The 20,877-nt window shown below is 38.7% G+C and overlaps 1 protein-coding gene across 1 annotated transcript in view; it reads left to right on the top strand.

The window, feature by feature from the left end:
* The window catches only part of LOC110285927 (glycine N-acyltransferase-like protein Keg1), a 22,139-nt gene extending 1,581 nt beyond the window's left edge, over positions 1–20,558 (top strand). The window contains exons 2-6 of the mRNA XM_021152405.2: positions 10,253–10,342; positions 11,623–11,730; positions 14,978–15,104; positions 16,350–16,521; positions 19,267–20,558. Of these exons, the coding sequence (XP_021008064.1) occupies positions 10,265–10,342; positions 11,623–11,730; positions 14,978–15,104; positions 16,350–16,521; positions 19,267–19,669 (888 nt within the window). The 5' untranslated portion in view covers positions 10,253–10,264 and the 3' untranslated portion in view covers positions 19,670–20,558. The remainder of the gene's footprint in view (positions 1–10,252; positions 10,343–11,622; positions 11,731–14,977; positions 15,105–16,349; positions 16,522–19,266) is intronic.
* The last annotated feature ends 319 nt before the right edge of the window (positions 20,559–20,877 follow it).

Genomic DNA, 20,877 nt, shown 5'->3' on the forward strand with positions numbered 1-20,877 from the left:
ATTTGCATTTCCCTGATGATTAAGGATGTTGAACATTTATTCAGGTGCTTCTCAGCCATTCGGTATTCCTCAGGTGAGAAATCTTTGTTTAGCTCTGAACCCCATATTTTTAAGGAGTTATTTGATTTTCTGGAGTCCACCTTCTTGAGTTTTATATATATTGGACATTAGTCCCCTATCTGATTTAGGATAGGTGCCACACACTCTGGTGGAGTCAGCTTGGCAGGCGAAAGCTTGGAAGCTATCTCATGAGGAAAAAGTTTCACGGAAGCTCCCTCCTGGAGTCTGGTGAAAGCCANGCTCTCCAGTTGGGTCAGTTTGACAAGCGGAAGCTTGGATGCTGCCCACGAGGAAAAGAGTTTCATGGAAATTCCCTCCTGGAGTCTGGCGTTCCCTCTAAACCACTCCCGCGTTAGTCTAGTGTATGGATCCACGTGCCCTCTATTAAGCATTACCCTATTATAAGTGCCTTTTAAGATTGAATTCTGACATAGCTAAAGCCTCTCCCAGTGTTCCAAGTTCCCAGATTACAGCAAGGTAGTTTAACCTGTTCAGTAACTAATTAAGCATTACAATAGACAGAGCTATTAGCTCAACAGGTCAGCAGAAAGAGCCTGGGAATCTCACTGAGATAGAAATCTTTAGTACAGGCTACATTCCATGCCAAGAGCAAGTTGATATACTCTCCTGATAAATGGAGATTCTCCAGACAAGATAAGAATTAGCAAGGCCTAGGAATTTCGGGGTCCGTGACACTACATTATTCTTGAGGCCTGTCAAGAGTTAAAAACCCCTGGTGCTATTAACACTAAAGTGTGAAATTCTTGCCTGGCACTAGGCTGATCCTAGGCAGGGCTGATTATCTCTATTGCAAACATTTATCTAGTTCCTACAAATTCCTTTCACAGTCATTCTTTTGTACCTGGTAAATTTCAGTGTACCTTGTCTGAGGTGATTTGTAGCTCCTGGTAATTCGCTGTAATATAAAATAGTCTAACGCTTGACCTGAGATTACATTCAGATTCAACACCTCTCCTGTGTGCGTCTGTTTGTCAATTCCTATGCTTTGCCCACCTGCTCGAGAGACCCGTTCCACGCAGACACAGGGACCCAGAGGGTCTGCGACAGATAGGTAAAGATCCTTTCCCAATCTGTTGGTGGCCTTTTTGTCTTATTGACGGTGTCTTTTGCCTAACAGAAGAAGCTTTGCAATTTTATGAGGTCCCATTTGTCGATTCTCGATCTTACAGCACAGGCCATTGCTGTTCTATTCAGGAATTTTTCCCCTGTGCCCATATCTTCGAGGCTTTTCCCCACTTTCTCCTCTATAAGTTTCAGTGTCTCTGGTTTTATGTGGAGTTCCTTAATCCACTTAGATTTGACCTTAATACAAGGAGATAGGAATGGATCAATTCGCATTCTTCTACATGATAACTGCCAGTTGTGCCAGCACCATTTGTTGAAAATGCTGTCTTGCTATTCTAGCTAACATTTATTTATTCAGCACCTGTGGTACAGGGATGCTGGGCAGATGATAAATTCTTTAGCTTGCTAGCAGATAGCTCTTTCATTGGATAAATACTTAACAGGGGAGTGAAGTGCTTCATATGTGTCTGAGATTGAATATGCTGAGAAATATGAAGACAAATATAAAGTGGTTTCACTGTTAACTGAAATGATCTTTAAGAAAGGTAACTTAAAGATTTTATCTGTACTGCTCACATGATGGACTATTCTAAAATATTGATTCCCTTTTAACTCATCTTTTTATATTCTTCCATATTCTAATGCATATTTCATATTAGATGTGCATAAAATCATAATTATCAATTTCAGTCAAAGTCTGTGTGCTACTTTATTTTATATGTTTTATCCTTTTAATTTAGTACTTTTCTACTTGTACATATGCATCATGGTATGTATGCATTTTGTGTTAATAGTTCCTTAGATCACTGACAGATTGTGAGCTTATACTTAGATAATGTCATCATAGTTTAGGCACAATCATAATGTTTCCATAACAACTATTTTTTAGATTCACTTTCTCTGAATTGTTTTCCCTGGATATATTTTCAATAATATGAAAACTCAATCTGAAGATCCTAAAAACCACAATGGACTTTGTCTATTACAATGCTAAAACTTCCCATTCATTTAGCCTCTTTGGGTTTCAATCTGCACCATTAAGTGGACATTGTGCTTTTGTAGTTGTTGCCATTGCCATTGCTCATTTATTGTCTGTGTGTGTGTGTTTATATTTGTCAATCACTCTTATGTTATCCAGTTTGCAGGAATTATAGCACTGTATATGATTTTGTATCAAAATTTACTTCAATTTTTGTGAAAGACTCTCAAAAAGTGCTTCTAAAGAAAAAGTCGGACTGCCTATAGGAATATTAGATTCCCACTATTTTTATATTCTCCTAGCCAGGCGTGGTGGTGCACACCTTTAGTCCCAGCACTTGGGAGGCAGAGGCAGGAGGATTTCTGAGTTCGAAGCCAGCCTGGTCTACAAAGTGAGTTCCAGGACAGCCAGGCTATACAGAGAAACCCTGTCTCAAAAAACCAAAAAAGAAAAAAAGAAAAAAAAGATATTCTCCAGGACATTAGAGTAAATATCAGGAGACATTTTGTTTCTCATACTGAGAGAAAAAAATGTTGCTATTGTCATCTATTAGAGACCACAGAATCTTCTATATGGTCAGCGATATACAAGATTGACTCCAAAAACCAAATAATTATCTTGGACAAAATGTAAGAGAATTCAATTGTGTATCTCTGCTCTAGACTTACCTAGAAATAGAAAGAAAAGGCACATATTAACAATACCAGGAAGGAGGTATGGAATACTACACAGAGAATACAGACAACAGGGGAATGATAAGAAAATAGCTTTAACAATTTATGCCATAACTTCAAGAACTTGGATAGCATTATGCATTCTCCTTGAGACTCAGTAACTACAATTTATCAAATAAAAGAACAATCGGTGAACTTAAAATTTTAAGATTTAAAATTATCCTCTTAAGGGAACACAAAGAAAATGGAACAGAGAGATTTCACAATGATTGCAAGGCAAAGTGTGGTAGTACACTCCTTACCTCAGAGTCACAAGCACACAAGAACAGTTTAAGAAGGGAGTTTTGAATCTCATGATAAACTCCCCAGCACAGCAGAGAAAACATCACTTAAGTGACAACACCATCTACTTCGTGAGGAAAAACTTTCCCACCTACACATCAGTCAGGGGTTGATATCTAGTATAAAGAACTGCAAAATTTAAACACCCAAAACTCAAATCATCCAAATCAGTAGGGAGCTAATGAGCCACATAGGCAGATCTGAGAAGTACAAATGGCCTATATATTTTTAAAAGTAGTCAGTACCTAAGGAAAGGCAAAGTAAAATTGCTCTGACAGTCTATTTTACCCAGTCAGAATGGGCCCTCATCAAGAAAATAAATGGTAGCATGTGTTAGAGCTGGAACCTATGCACCGCTGTTGGAGATGTAAACTGGTGAAATTACTGTAGAAGTCAGGGTGAAGGTGCCTCAAAAAAAATAAATAAAAATAAAACTATTGTATTGAGTAGTTACATCATTCTTGCTTAAGTAAGAATTCACATCAACAGACCACAGAGGTACTTGCACATCCCTGTTATTTTTTTTTATTGGTCATTTTACTTATTTACATTTCAAATGTTACCCACCTTCCTGGTTTCCCCTCCACAAACCTTCTATGCAGTCCTCCTCCCCCCTGCTTCTGTGAGGGTGCTCCCCTATCCATCTACCCGCTCCGGCCTGACGGCCCTAGCGTTCCCCTACCTTAGGGCATTGAGCCTTCACAGGACCAAGGGCCTCCCCTCCCACTGATACCAGATAAGTCCATCCTCTGCTACTTACGCAGCTGGAGCTATGGGCACCCGCATGTGTACTCTTTGGTTGGTGGTTTAGTCCCTGTGAGCTCTGGGGAGGGGGGAAGAAGGTTGGTTGATATTGTTGTTCTTCCTGTGGGGTTGCAAACTCCTTCAGTCTCCTGTACGCAAGTACTCCTTAGCATCAGCAATAGTGTCTGGGTTTGGTGTCTGCAGATGTGATGAATCCCTAGATAGGGTAGTCTCTGGGTGGCCTTTCCTTCAGTCTCTGCTCCACTCTTTGTCCCTGCATTTCCTTTAGATAGGAGCAATTCTGGGTAAATATTTTTGAGATGGGTAAGTAGCCCCATCCCTCAACCAGGGGCCATGCCTAAGCTCTGTCTATGGTCTCTGCAAGTTCTATCTCCCCTTTGTTGTATATTTCAGCTAATGTCATCTCCACTGGGTCCTGGGAGCCTCTTGCTTTCCTGGCATCTGGGACTTTCTAGAGGCTATCCCCAGTTTGCCATCTCCAACTGCTACATACCTCCTTTCAATCTGCTGACCCTCTGTACTTCTCCTCCTTCCATTTCCCCCCACACCTAATTCTGCCCCCCCTTTTTTACTCCCTCTCCTCTCTCCCTCCCAGGCCCCTCCTTCCCTCTACCTTCCATGATTGTTTTGTTTTGTTTTTTTCCTAAGTAGGACTGAAGCACACACACTTTGGTCTTCCTTCTTCTTGAGCTTCATATGAACTGTGAATTGTATCATAGGTATTCTGAACTTTTAGCCTAATATCCACTTATCAGTGAGTACATACCATGTGTGTTCTTCTGTGACTGGGCTACCTCACTTAGAATGATATTTTCAAGTTCCATTCATTTGTCTATAAATTTCATGAAGTCATTGTTTTTAATAGCCCAGTAGTACTCCATTGTGTAGATATACCACATTTTCTCTATCCATTCCTCTGTTGAGGGACATATGGGTTGTTTTCAGCTTCTGGCTATGGTAAATAAGGCTGCTTTTCACAACATACCCAAACTTATGGGACATAATGAAAGCAGTGCTAAAAGGAAAACTCATAGTTCTGAGTGCCTCCATAAAGAAACTGGAGAGAGCATAAACTAGAAGCTTAACAGCACATATGAAAGCTCTATAACAAAAAGAAAAAAATACAGCCAAGAAGAGTAGATGGCAGGAAATAATCAAACTCAAGGCTGAAATCAACCAAGTAGAAACAAAGAGAACTATACAAAGAATCAACAAAACAAGGAGCTGGTACTTTGAGAAAATCAACAAGATAGATCCTTAGCCAGACTAACCAGAGGCCACAGAGACAGTATCCAAGTTAACAAAATCAGAAATGAAAACAGAGACATAACAAGAGAAACTGAAGAAAATTTTAAAAAATTATACAAAGCCTATACTCAACAAAACTGGAAAATCTAGATAAAATGGATGATTTTCTAGACAGATACCAGATACTAAAGTTAAATCAGGATCAGATAAACTATCTAAACATTCCCATAACCCATAAAGAAATAGAAGCAGTCACTAAAAATCTCCCAACCAAAAGAAGCCCAGGACCAGATGGTTTTAATGCGGAATTCTATCAAACTTTCAAAAAAGACCTAATACCAATACTCTTCAAACTATTTCACAAAATAGAGACAGAAGGAACACTACATAATTCCTTCTATGAAGATATAGTTATGTTGATACAAAACCACACAAAGACCCAACAAAGAAAGAGAACTTCAGACCAATTTCCCTTATGAATATTGATGCAAAAATGCTCAATAAAATTCTTGCAAACTGAATCCAAGAACACATCAAAACAATCACTCATCGTGATCAAGTAGACACATCCTTGTTTATTCCTACATTATTTACAATAGATAAGGATTAGAGTCAGTATAGATGTCCTTTTTACCTTCTTCCCCTCCCTTAAGACCTCTTCCTCACTTATTGTAGTTCTCCTTCTGTGGTCATGTTCACAACACACACACACACACACACACACACACACACACACACACTGTGTGTGTGTGTAGCCCATTAACATAGAAGAGGACTAGGAAAGAGAGACAAATGCTATAAAGGAAATGATGGCGCATAGATTATGGCATCTCTGTGCTGTAAAAGCAGAGGTGGGAACATTAATAGAGGTCGGGGATAAATAAGAACAAAGTCTAATTACACACACACATACACACAAAAAAATATGGAGAGATATATGTGAAAGAATGCCATAGTAAAACCCATTACTTGTGTAGTAACAGTAATGAATGTTATATTGATAAATTGCCATGTGCTCTTTTTTCCTTTCCATAATATTTTATTCATTTTACATCTCAATTGAACCTCTTCCTCCCTTTCCTCCCAGTCCCACCCTTATAAATTCCTTCCCCCATTATGCACCCCCTTCTCAGAAAAGTGGAAGCCTGCCTTGGTTACTGACCCACCCTGGAATTTCTAGTCCCTGTAGGACTAAGCACAGCCTCTCTCACTGAGGCCCAGCAGGTAGTCCAGGTAGGGGAAGGAAATCCAATAGAAGGCAACAGAGTCAGAAATAGTCCCCACTTCACTTGTTAGGGGAACCATCTGACGACCAAGTTGCACATTTACCACAAGTGTACGGGAATCTAGGTCCAGCCCCTGTATGTTCTTTGGTTGGTGAGTCTCTGTGAGCCCCAGTGGGCCCAGGTTAGTTTACCATGTAGGTCTTCTTGTGATGTCCTTGACCCCTTCAACTTGCTCAATTATATTCTCTACTCTTACACAAGACTCCCCAAGCCTAATGTTTGGTTATGGGTCTCTGCAGCTGTTTCCATCTGCTGCTGGACAAAGCCTCTCAGGAGACAGTTATGCTAGGTTCCTGTCTGCAACCATAGCAGAGTATCAGTAGTAGTGTCAGGGTTGTCTTTCTCCCATGCATGGGTCTCAAGTAGGGACAGTCATTTGTTAGCCATTCTGTTGGTCTCTGCTCCATCTTAATCCCTACATATCTTGTAGGTAGGACAAATTTTGGGTTGAAGAGTTTTGGGTGGATTGAAGTCCCCTTCCTTTCACTGGAAGCCCTGCCTGACTACAGCTGGTGGCCACTTCAGTCTATATAACCCCCGCTGGTAGGCTTCTCAGATAAGGTCACTCCCATATGCTCACTATAGCCTCCCCTATCCCAAGTCTTCAGCTAATCCCAAGGATGCCCCCCACTGATTTCCATTCTCACTCCCAGACCTATCCCCCAACACACACTTGACTGTCATCCTCATTCAAATCCTTTACCCCACCCTCCCATTCAATTCCCTTACTCCATCCACCTCCAATGATACTTGCTCAACTATGTTCATAACAACTTTATTCATAATAGCCAGAAACTAGAAACAACCTAGGTGTCTCTCAACTGAAGATTGAGAGCTACCCTGTGGGTGCATTGAACTAATCCCATATTACATGCAGGAGCAACAAATACTCATAACTGTTAAAAGAGTCATCTCTCCAACCCCACTCCCCTAGCTTTTATTTTTTTCCTAGACAGGTTTCTCTGGGTAGCCCTAGCTGTCCTGGAACTCACTGTGCACACAAGGGTAGCCTTGAATGCAGAGGTCTTCCTACCTTTGCCTCTCAAATGCTGAGATTAAACTATGTGTCATCTGGATGTCAATAGTATTTGAAAGGATACCTCTTCCTGACCTATTACTATAATTAGCAGCTATTGTTATTTAGGTGCATTTCCACAGTGATAAATCTTTTTTTTTTTCTCTAGAAGCACTTACCTATTTTTTAAAATAATATTTAATTTATTCTTGAAATTTTACATATACATAATACATAAATACAATGTATTTATTCCCTCCTACCTTCCTCAAATTCTCTGGGGACTAATACACCTGTCACCCTCTGACTTCATGCCCTCCTTTTAAATTATTATTGCTAGACTCTTGAGTCCAATTAGTGCTGACCATGTGGGGCCATCCACTGCAGCATAGGCAGTGTCCACATAGCTCAACAAAAATTACCTTTTTTCCTCAACAGCCATCGGCTGCCAACATCTCCCCAACCAGAAACGAGCCCCAGAAGACTCTTCCTATCTGTGCTGAAATTTTAAAAAGATTTAAAACTTCTCAAATTCATAGCTGTGCTTCCAAAGACTAAAAAATAGTGTGTTCTGAGTAAATAAAACCAAAATCAAAATATAAGCATAACACCTACTAGAATCTCTATGCAGAAATTAGCAGAAAAGGGTAAAAAGAAATAACTTTTCTTCACAAAAAAAAAAATCCATGGTTGATCAGATAGAAGGCAAATTTAAAATAACCTTAAAATTAATAGCAGTAACAAGAGCTACTGGAGCTAATATTTTAAAGTACTAATTCATCACATTATATTTATGAGTGCTGATTATTTAAGAGTTAATTTATTTAAGGGTGAATTTCAAAAAAAGGGTGAATTTTATTTCAATAGATATAATAATAGAAAAATTTTAAGTCATGTAATTTATTTACAATATCATCCACAGAATGAAGTAAGTTTATACTTATAAGTTTATGAAACAAAATATAAATTTTAAAGCCCCAAATTAAAATATGTTGGAAATTTTTAATGAAGATCTGAGAAACATGCAAAGATATATTATAATATATCATGTGTTGGAATATCCAATGTTTTTCTGATATTACTTCTGACCTAAATGGGCTCACTGTTAGCTTAATATAAACTTCAGAAACATTTTAGCAAAGATTAATAAACTTACTTCAAAATAAGTTTGTATAAATTTCTAAATAACCATAGCATCTAAAATTTTGCTAGACTTGTAGTATCTGTGAAGGTGACTGTTAATTGTCAGCTTGACAGACTCTAGAGACATTGAGAGCTGGACCTCTGAACATGCCTCTAGGAGATTATCTTGACTATATTCATTGATATACAACCCATCTTAATGTGTTCAGGTGTAAGCACCAGCTTGTACCTACTGAACCAGGGTCTCTTGATATGGTTAGTGGGAATGAGTCAGGCCAGAATGAGGAGATCACAGCAAGACTGAGTCTGAGAAAAGTTTATTTCAAGCAATCAAACGTTTTATGCCTCCTCCTTTTTATATATAATAGGCTATATGGGGGTTTTCAAGCCAGACAGAGTATACAAGATTAATGTCTACTATTAAATGTTCAGCCAAGTTCTACATGCGCTGCTGCCTTTTAAGGAACTCAGAGACAAACATGTGGTCTGTATGCTTCACTGCCTGAGGGAGTGCCTAGTGAACTGATAGCACACAATGTACCCTAGAAGCCATAGGCTCAAACATCAAAAACAACACAACCATTCATGCCTCTCAAGGCAGCTAGAACAGGTCAACTCCAAGGTTCACTGCAGGCAGGACATTCCCTGGCCAAGCTTCTGGATTATATAAAATGAAAAAACTGATATGAGCCCAAGCATGCACGTCCCCATTGATTGCTTCTCACTGCAGAGGTGATCTGGCCAGCTGCTTCATATTCCTGAGACATTGACTTTTCCAACGTGATGGGCTGTAACCTGGAACTCTTAGCCAAAATAAACCCTTTCTACCTTAAGTTGCTTTTTTTATTGACAGGGAAAGGAGCTATGATACTGCCAGATTTGAGAATTCAGTGTAGAGATAGTAATCAAAAAGCATTAACCTAAGAACAACAAATATGAATGAAACCAAAGAGAAAATTGAAAACTATATTCACACATATGTTCAACTGTTTTTCAGTGACTACGGAGAATGTTTAATAAAATATTAGGGGCGTTTTATTTTTTATTTTATTTATTATTATTATTATTATTTTTTTTTTTTGGTTTTTTGAGACAGGGTTTCTCTGTATAGCCCTGGCTGTCCTGGAACTCACTTTGTAGACCAGGCTGGCCTCGAACTCAGAAATCCTCCTGCCTCTGCCTCCCGAGCTGGGATTAAAGGCATGCACCACCACGCCCGGCTGTGGCATTTTAAATAACTGCTGATTAAGCTTAATATTGCTAGGGTCTGAATGTTTATGTCTCTGTTAGAGTCATATCTTGGGAAGCATTGCCAATATGATAGAAAATAATAGTGTCTGGGGGCCCTTGCAAGGTTATTGGGTTAGTCACCTTTTTGAATGCTGTGAATGCCTTTGTAGATTAAGCTCCAGAAAGCAAGCTTACTCCTTTCATCCTGAGAAGGCAGAGCTAGAGGTAGTGTATCCATCAGATAGAAAGGAAAGTTTCACAAAACAAGACACATACCAATCCCTTTATCCTGGACTTCCCAGACCTCCTGAGAGAAATAAATTCTGAATGTTTATAAGCCTATGGATTGTGATCTCTACAGGTGGTCTATGTAAGTATCTCCCCACCCCTAACTTGTTATCATTGTTGTTCTTTTTCATCTAAGGTATCAGAAGAGATGTTCTGCTTACAGAGTTCCCAAGCACTGCAGGTTCTGGAGAATTCCCTAAGGAAGCACCTCCCTGAGTCCTTAAAGGTGAAATTAGTACATTCTCAGAGTAACTAAGGACTGCACCTTGCTAGGGCAGAGGAAGGAAGAGGTCAAGACTCGTTGGAAACTGATTGACATCATGGCATATCTCTCACCTGTGCTATTTTCTCCGAGCAGAAAGAAGACTCAATAATATCATTTGCTTAGTATTTTAAAGGAGCAGAGTGCTGCTCTCCACTGTCTAAAACATGTCACTGTTCACTTCCAATGGATGTTTTACAATTTTGTGAGACTCTATCACAAAATAAAAGCTCAAAAGAAAGTTGGAAATTTTATAGTTCAGTGATAGAGTATTTGCCTCGCATGTGGAAGGTCTTAGATTTAATTGCCAGTAGGGACAAGAACTTTTCTGATTGTTAACAAACAGATCACTTAGTTGGAGCCATATTAGATATCAGTAATAATGATTCTGATCTTACTTAAATTTTGCTTTCATTGTGTTCCTGACATGGCTCTAGCAGGGAAAGATTTTAAATTAAAATGTATATCATCAGATGCTTTTTCATAGCACATATTAATTCAATGAAATAAGATTTAATGTACAAGAATTTCCAGATCTCATTATATGTAACACACAACTTGTTTTGGATGTTACTGTGAACTAGGATTTGACATATCACATCTTCTCAGACGAGATGATAAAATATACATATGGCATTGAAGCCACATTTTATAAGTTGGCCTGTGGCTCACTTTATACCCCAGGTGTCCCTTACATATTCAACCTCATCATCCCTATTAGCTGAGATAACAGACCTGCATCACTAAGTCTGGCTAAATCTTAGCTTAGATGAAAAAAATTTTAAGTTAGATGATAAACAGATATCAACAGCCAGATAATGCAGATATAAGAATTACATGATATGGATATTAAAGCAGCAATCACAGAAATGCTTCAAGGAGTAATGGCCAAAACACTTGTAATGAACAGAATTTATTTTTCAAGTGGCCCAGCTTTGTAAAATTCATTGGATGCATCAAAAGAAAGATATCTAAAATCCATGTAAAAATTCTATTAGATTCTGCAATAGGAGAGTCCATTGGTTTATTTATAAATTGTATAATTCTTTATATTTTATCTTACTAATATTTAAAAGATATTTTGTTAGAATAAGCAACTAGTCATGAGGAACCATTTGAAAGATTACATCTTTTCAACAAAATTTTCATAATTTCGTGGGAGTGATCCTTGTTCTAGTCAGAAATATTGCATTTTATAATCTTTTTGTAATGTGCTGACATTCCTATGATGTTAAAATACTTAGGTTTATGGGACTGTCTTCCACATCAATCAGGGAAACCCATTCAAGCTCAAGGCTCTGGTGGACAAATGGCCTGATTTTAATACTGTTGTCATTCGACCCCAGAAAGAGGTAAGTTGCAATATACAATAAATATGCCTGTACCTACATTTGTTGAATTCCTAGAATGTGTCTGGCAATGTGGTAGTATGGTACTATGGTTGATGCCTACTACCATCCTGAGAAAGAGAAATTAATTGTAATAATGTCAACCAATAATCTGTCTGAAGGAGAATACAGGAAAGTCTAAAGAAAAATTACAGAATGGTATGACATATAGGGAAATACACAATGATATAGTAATGACACACAGAGAAAGTTAACTACAGGTACAGATAGTACAATTTTATCTTCAACCATGATTTGTTTTGCTTGCTAACATGGTTCCTCTATTAGCACTGGCTTATTTGAACTGCAAGCAAACTTTATTCCCTTATCATTTCTTGCATCTCATTTGTAGGAGTTAGAAGAAATTGATAGAAGGCCATACCAATTAAGATGATGTTGAGATGCAAAGAATAGCTTGATCTTTTGTTATAAACATTAAGGCATTTCCTGAGAGTTGGAGAGATGGCTCAGTGGTTAAGAACACTTGCTGCCCTTGTGGAGGACGAGGGTTTTGTTCCTAGCCCCCATGTGGTGACTCACAACTGTCAGTAACTCCAGTTATATGGAATCTGATGCCCTCTAGACCTGTGCAGTCATTGAACACATGTCATATGCACACATACATGTAGGTAAAGCTTTCATATCCACAAAATAAAAATGTCTTTAGAGATAAGGACATTTCTTAAGTTAGGTTTGTTTATTGTAACAAGTGAGCTCTTAGCTCCATTGTCAACTGTTATCCCAGAGTGAAACATGCCTCCTGTCTTTAAAAGTCACAGACTTGAGATAATCCAATTGATTCTCCCTATATGTCAACTTTTCGTTGTAATATTGACTTTCTACTGAGGCATTGCACTGCCTTTACATCAGTCCCCTAAAACAAAGTCAGTAAAACAAACTAAAAGAAAGAAAGAGCTACAGGTGGTTGATGTTACAGGGAGTGAATCAGAGTTTATTCTTGATTCCAAGTGGAAAATTTTGCCAACATGAATATTGAAGATGACTTAAATATTTTATAAGGCAGAGGAGAAAAATCAATAGTTTCATCTACAGTATCATTATACAGTATACAATATTTTACTTAATATATCATTAAAATTAGAGTAATAAAAGCATTCAGATTATATCTTAATGGAGGTAATATTTCTGTGATATGCTTCTTCATATTTAAGTAGTGCCATATGGTTTTATAAACTTTTTCCACATATACATGTCTACATGTTTTTGCATATATACTCATTTATTTGCTTTACGTGGTTGTTATTTTCTTAATAATAGTAAGTTATCTTGAAGAAGTATCTAGCCTATTAGCTTTATATTTGGCTTCCTGGTTGGTTTTTTCCATTGATTTATTTGTTCCCTTTATATACTGATCATAGCCTCCACCTCTCCTCCCTCATATGACCCCTCCCCTCGCTACCATTCCCCTTCATCCTCTGAGAAGGCAGAGTTCCCCACCCCTAGCCCCCAGGTAACAACACACCCTGGTACCTCAAGTCACTGCAAGACTGGGCACAACTTTTCCCACTGAGGCCAGACAAGGCAGGCCAGTTAGGGGAACAGGATCCACAGGCAGGCAACATAGTCAGGGTAAGTTTCCCCCTCCAGTTTTTAGGGAACCTGCATGAAGACCAAGTTACACACCTGCTACATATGTGGGGGGAGACAGGGCCAGGGCCAGCTCTGGTATGCTCCTTGGTTGGTGGTTCAGTCTCTGGGAGCCCCCAAGGGTCCAGGTTAGTTGACTCTATTGGTCTTCTTGTGGAGTTTCTATGTCTCCAAGTACCTCCATCCTTCCGACAACCCTTCCAGAAAACTTTCCGAACTCAATCTAATGTTTGGCTGTGAGTCTCTACATCTGTGTTGGTCTTCTGCTAGGTAGAGCCTCACAGAGGAAAATTCTGGTAGGTTCCTGTCTGTGAACCCAGGCTGACAGATACAAATACATCCTGGGGCTTCAAGTTGAAGGAGGAAGGCAGGCTTGCAACGTGTCCCTATTCATCCTTTGAGGACAGTTTAGCACATTCCCCATTAAATTGGCAGGAGTTGCTACTGCATTCATTTATGTCCATCTCACAGAGGGCACTTGTGTATCCAGAGCAGCAGTTATAAATATAGCTGTCAACAGTGTCTTCATATGTTGTGTCATTGTGACAAGGCTTTGATGAACAATAGGCATCAAAGTCTCACAGTGTGTCCCTGTGAATCCAGTATCTGTTTAGTCATGGTAGGAGTTGTTTCCTCCATCCACAGAAAATCCTCCATGGAGACATAACTGACTGACACATTCATCAGAGTTGAGGTCACAGTGGTCTCCAATGAATCCAGGTGCATTGTCTGAGAAGTAATCCCTAAGAGTATCATGGCACAATGTAGACATGGCTGGGATCCACATTCATCAACTTCCAACTCACAATTCACACCAGAATACTCTTGAGGACAGACATATGTATATCTTCCTATCTCATTGAGGCATAAAGACTCATTCATGTAGGGATCAGAAACACATTTATCCACTTCCAAGTCACACTGCCTGCCTTGGTATCTAGACACATTGAAGCAGGAATAGCCATTGACTCTATCCTGGCACAGATTGTAGTAGGGGCTAGAAACATACTCATTGTGATCTGTCTCACAGATTGGTTCTCTGTTTGTAGACAAATATTCTGGTTCTGTGTTTGGTATAGATTTGAATCCCAGAGCATTTAGCCCAGAGCAAGTTATACTTTCTCCTAAATATCTTGCTTTTAATTTGTTATTTTGAGTCTTTTACATGAATTTGATAACACTCTGGTTTCTCTTGATTTGAGGTAATGCTCTTTAGGGTGCTTTTTTTGTTTTGTTTTGTTTTGTTTTGTTTTGTTTTGTTTTGTTTTGTTTTTTCGGCTTTTTGGTTTTTCAAGACAGGGTTTCTCTGTATAGCCCTAGCTGTCCTGGAACTCACTTTGTAGACCAGGCTGGCCTCAAACTCAGAAATCTGCCTGCCTCTGCCTCCCTAGTGCTGGGATTAAAGGCATGCGCCACCATTCCCAGCTTAGGGTGCTTTTTTTTTTAAACTTTGAATTGACTTTGCATTGTAAATCATTACAATATGAACCCACAGGAACTACTACATTTATTATTTTTAAATACCACAATGTAACTAAATGCTAATATAATAAATACCACATCACTCATAAACAATCTGGTTGATTCTTCTTTTCTAAAACAGGACATGACAGATGACCTTGACCACTACAACAACACTTATCTAGTGTATTCAAAGGATCCCAAGCACTGTCAGGAATTCCTTGGCTCATCAGAAGTTATTAACTGGAAACAACATTTGCAGATTCAAAGTAAGAAAACGGGCGTATGTGGGCTACTGTGACCTCCTGTGTACACATGATGGAAATAACTTCCTTTTGAACAAGCATCTTAACACCCCACACACATTTTTTGCAAGCCACAGACACTGAGCAAGCTGCTCTCTTTTCCTTGGCTCAGCATCTACCCCCTCCAAAAGGAACCCTTGAGTTAGAGTGTGTAACATTTACAAAGAAAAATTAATATAATTCCTTACCACCTTAAGGACTTATTTTTTAGCATGCCCATATTTTATTAGAGAACATAAATGTGGGAGAAATGTATCCCACCATTTAATTTTTGGTTTATTACATTGTCACATTGTCAAACAAACTTTTTAGTAAACAAGATTATAGCTTCTGGAGTTGTATAAAATAAAATTGAAACCTGGCTGAAGCAATTTTTAGCTGTGTGGTAAAGGGTAAGTCACCTCTGCTATGGAGATTTAAAAAGTTGAGAAAAATGATTGTGATATTATTCCAAAAACAAAACCCTTGTGTACTAAGTGAGGCATTTAAAGAAAAAACCTTATGAATATCCTACCTAATTTTATAGAATTTTAAGTCTTCTCAATATCAATTCAAAATGANAATCATTTTACCTTACAATTGTATGGGTAGGAAATTTGGATCAAGTTCAGCTATGTTGCTCTGTTGGTCTCATCTGGGTTCACATATATGGGTTATCTGTGGGAATAGGTTTATCATGATCCAAGACTGGCACTGTGTCAACTCTTAACTACAGAGACCGAGGGAATTAGACTGGGTGACATGTAAATGTCACAGGATCAGGAACAGAATGTGACAATTAAACCGAGTGCACTCTTTGAAACATGTTTACTAAATCACATTTTTCTATGAGCCTAAGCAAATTTTACAAGTGAACAAAAGCCAATTCATGGTGAAGGGAGTCATATTGGTGTAAGAAAAAAGAACTGAGAAACTTATAGTAACAATGTAATGGGCTGAGAACAGAAATTGTCTATTCAGTTTCAGTTACTAGCTTATCTTCTTTGGTAGCTATAACTGTATGCATATGTAGACAGGCTTTGTGAACCATCCAAAACTTAAATTTAAAAAGTCATAGCAGGGATATAATCTTTAGAATATAAAACCTGTCATGATGTAACACAAGACTTGATTCTAAGTTCATATTCCCTTTAACGCCATTGAATAGCTTTTCCCAAATGTTAATATGAATAATTGTATATCACTTGCTTCCTTATTTTCCCCATCAAGGTTCACAGTCAGACCTGGGCAAAGTGATAGAAAGTCTTGGAGCCACTAACTTTGGCAAGGTCAAGCATAAGCAGTGCTTTCTCTATATGGTATGCCAAACAGCAAAGAAACTGACTCCTTCCTTGATGGATGCAAAGAACTTAGTAGTCAGCCATAACAAGTCCACGCCTCTGTAAGTGTGAACAAAGCTGTTCTGAAGGATTCATTCTCTTATTAATGACATGCTTCCTCTGTTAGATTTCCAACAGAATCATGAAAGAGTCACCCTAAAACACAGGTTAAAACCAGTACACATGTGATCTATTATTATTTTGTAGTCTAAAAGGTAAAAATCAAGATGTGAGCAGAGCTGTGCCACATCAGAATCCACAGCATAGAGTCCCTTCTAAACTGGTCCAATCTCTAATGACATCCCAAGAGTACCTTGGCTTTGGGATGCATTGCTTCACTCTCTAAAAACACTTTTACATGACCTTCTTTCTCATTTGTGTCTTTTCCTCTTTTGTTTATTGTAAGGGCAGTTATCAATGAATTTGTGACCCCACAAAATAATTGGGATGACCTTATACTGAAATCCTAAACATATCTTTAAATGTTCTTTTCTAGACAAGATTATCAACACAAAGAGCTAGTGACATGATGCAGCAGCTAAAGGTGCTTGCTGCCAAGTCTGATTACCCAAATTCAGTCTCTGGAACCTACCTGATGAAGAAGGGAACCAATTCCCAAAAGTTATTCTCTGATCTTCCCATTGGAGAAAGTCACACCCATACAAATGAATAAATAACTACAATTTAAATGTTTTAATTGCCTATATAAGTTGAATGTGGGTTGCTGTGTAAGCTGCCATGTCTTCACTACCTCTGCTAGCTCTAGTCCTGGTAACTATCTAACCAATATCCTGCAGAGTTGCTCTGTAATCACAGTGAGATTTAAATAAGGACCATGACTCTCTCCTCCTTACAGGAATCCACTGCTTCCTGCCACACCTCCAGATATTTCTGGACTCCTCACTCGGCCCTCTAAGGGGAGAGTCCCACCTACCTCTCAGACCTGACTTTTTCTCTTGTTTCTTCCCTCCAAAATGTCTAGCCTTTGTCAAAAATATGACAAGGTCATTTAAAAATATTGTCTGTCTCTTACGCATGAGTCTAAAATCAGAAGTAGAGTCATTCTGCCAAAACAAGTGTTCTAAGGTAGGTAGTCTGAAGAGGAATAGGCTAATATCATAGACTAAGAAAGGCTAAAATAACAGCATCAAAAATGTTGCCATTTCAATATTATTTCCTATGTAAAATAGGAAAAAAAAGATATTAAGAACTTGACAGATGGGATGATGTCAGGTTACTTCAAGTTAATTATTTTGATATAGATTAAAGCAGAGGGAATATCATTCATATTCTCTACCTCTTGCTTTCATCACTCACTTGCTCACTCCATCTCTGTCTCAGAAAAACCAATTAACAATATCTAATATTGGTTCGGTGACCTGAGGCATTCATGTGAATGATTTCATGTTATTTCTAGTTTTGAAGATAAACACAAAAGCTAATGTACAACAATGTTATGCCATAGCCTTATAAATATTTCTACTTGACCTTCACAAGCACAGGCCTCTAAGATTAGCTTCTCTCTATCTAAAATATCCCTCTTGTTAGCAGATCAATCTTTACACTAATTATTTACTTTGTTACCCAGATCTTCTCACAAGTTACCTCCTCAGAGTCCTGGGTAAAGCATCTCAATAAAAGTCACCTCCACAACAGCCCAGCTTTTTTTTACTCATTGCACTCCTGAGTATTGAAAATTAGTTCATTTATTCTCCAGGTTCAATATTTGGTTCATTCTCTAAGAAGAATACAAACCCTGCAGGGGCTGGGATCCTCAGTAGCTGGCACACAGTAGGTTTTAAACAAATATGTGTTCAGTCAATTCTCTGCATAAGACACCTGCATTCTAGTAAAACAATTTTGAATGCATTTCATATCATCCCCATTTATCTTCAACAAATACTGCTTAGTAGAACTGAAACCTGGCAATGGGTTTGTGATTTGAGGATGCTCAGGCACATGACCCTCTGTGTACCTGTAAGAACTCTGTTCTCTTTGTAAACTACATGGATACCTGATCAGCACCCTCATATAGAACCTACTGGAAAGTTTTGTCCTACTGTGAGATAGGAGGTCAGTATATTCTCTTGACAGAAAGAATCTGATGATGGAATAGCTTGCTCACCACATGGATGATGGAGCATATAATTAGAATTGAGATAGTGTCTTGTTCCACTTCCAGAGCTCCAGGATGACTCTCTAAGCCCCTTTGCATCATTGCATGTGTCTTCAGACATCAGGACTCAGTGACAAGGGCCATCTTCATTCTACATTGCTCTTAACTTTCTTTTGCTGATCACAATGTCTAAGGAGCACAAGATACCAAATTCTATGATTCTGTACTTTGGCTTTTCTTATCTGTATTTTTTTCCTTTTACATAAAACAAGACTGATCATATTTGAACTCTCTAACTAGAAAAGGAATGGTTACAGGCAAAGAAGAACTGGAAATATTACCTGGAAAAGTTTCACTACCTGGTAGGCACTGGATTGGAATCCCCACCACACTGGCTCATTAGTCTACAATGAAAATTGATTATTACTTTTGATCACTAGATGAGGAAATTCAAAAAATTGAAGAGTGATTAATCAGCAAACTCTCTGTCTCTCTCTCCTCTCTCTCTCTTTCTTTCACACACACACACACACACACACACACACACACACACACTATTGATATGTCTGATGGCAGAGCACAATATCTTAGATATTCTACTTTTCACCTCTTGGGACATTTAGGGGGAAATAAATAAAATTATTCACATACTATGTAATTAAAGATTGTTCTTTCTTCTTGTTCTCAATAGTAACCAGCAGTTATTCAAATTTGCCTCACTGGATGTTACACATGCTGCACTGGTGAATAGCATCTGGCATTTTGGTGGCAATGAGAAGAGCCAGAAGTTCATTGAACGCTGTATCTTTACCTTCCCCAGCTTCTGTATTATGGGGCCTGAGGGCACCCCTGTGTCCTGGACCCTGATGGACCACACTGGAGAACTGAGAATGGGAGGCACCTTGCCTAAGTACCGGGGCCAGAATCTCATTTACCATGTTGCTTCCCAGCAGATTCAGACACTAGAAAAGCTTGGCTTTCCCATGTATGCACATGTGGATAAAGCTAACTTCACTGTTCAGAGAATGGTTGGCTTGCTGGGGCACATCCTCTTGCCTTGTACCTGGAACCAGTGGAACTGTGTACCGCTATAAAGCTAGAAAGGGGTGAGAAGGGGCCTGCACTTGTAGATGGAGAAATGGCTGCAAGAACAGAGAGAAGTGAACTGTCATTAGGATGGTGTGAGTCTCTAGAGAGCAGAGGTGCATCACGCTGAGCTTCACACCCGGTTTCCTCGCCCTCACCTTGTTCATGCTCTTAACTCCATTCTTTGGCATGCAGAAGGCCACCTTCTCCTCCTCCACCCCTGTTACAGCTCCCACATTCTCAGGATTCCTCTAACACATTTGGCTAAATTGTACTCTTGTCTATTTGTTTTGCTGGCTCATTGATCCATGCCCATTAGTCAGTAGTTTGTGACCTATCCCGCACTCCCCTTGCACACAAGGCATACCTCCTCTGACTTTCTGTAGTTTTGCTTTTATGGGCTGGAGAAATAGCCCATCATCTAAAAAGATGTTTTCAAAAATGATTCTTTCTCACGCCACTCACGAGGCAGTATATTGTTAATATGTAAAAACTACCATATATGCAAACACAGATGCACAATATGTGTGGTGCAACTGTAAGAATTATTATGAAAGAGAGTAGTAAAAGTGCTTGCAGCCAAGCCTGGAAACCTGAATGTGATTCCTGGGACCCAATTGTAAAAGGAGAGCATCAACTCCATTACCTTGTCCTCTGACCACCACAGGTATGGAGCAACATTTGCACACACAAATAAATAAATGTAATCAATCTTTCAAAAGTTAAAAAAAAATCTAACTGGTGATATCTTTGTGACTAGATTTGTGTATTTTTTTCAATGAATGTTCACTTTCATTTCCCATGCCAGGAAGGAAAAAATAGCATTGTTCTAAAGGCTGAACTTCATTACTTCATTCTAATGTTTATATTTAATAAATCCATTTTTTATTTATAGAAGCTTGAGCTCTAGAAGGCAAAGAACTGTAGAGAGAAGAGAAAATAAAAGCACTAAAAAGAGGAAAAAATGGATGTCTGTTATGCAGGAGAGAGGAAAAGGGATGAGGAAGAGAGGTTAGGAAGCAGAACTCAGGTGTTGAATGGAAGGGAAGAGAGGAGAGGGGAGGAAAGGAGAAAAGGGAGGAAAAAGAGGGAGGAGAGGGGAGAAAAGGGGAAGAGAGGAGGTGGAGGAGAGGGGAGAGTGGTATTTAGGTTGTAGAGAGATCATCTCTTCTGTAGAAAGAATAAATACTGTGGTTACATTCATAGATAGCTGAGG

Source organism: Mus caroli, chromosome 19 (genome assembly GCF_900094665.2).
Source record: "Mus caroli chromosome 19, CAROLI_EIJ_v1.1, whole genome shotgun sequence".
Classification (NCBI taxonomy): domain Eukaryota; kingdom Metazoa; phylum Chordata; class Mammalia; order Rodentia; family Muridae; genus Mus; species Mus caroli.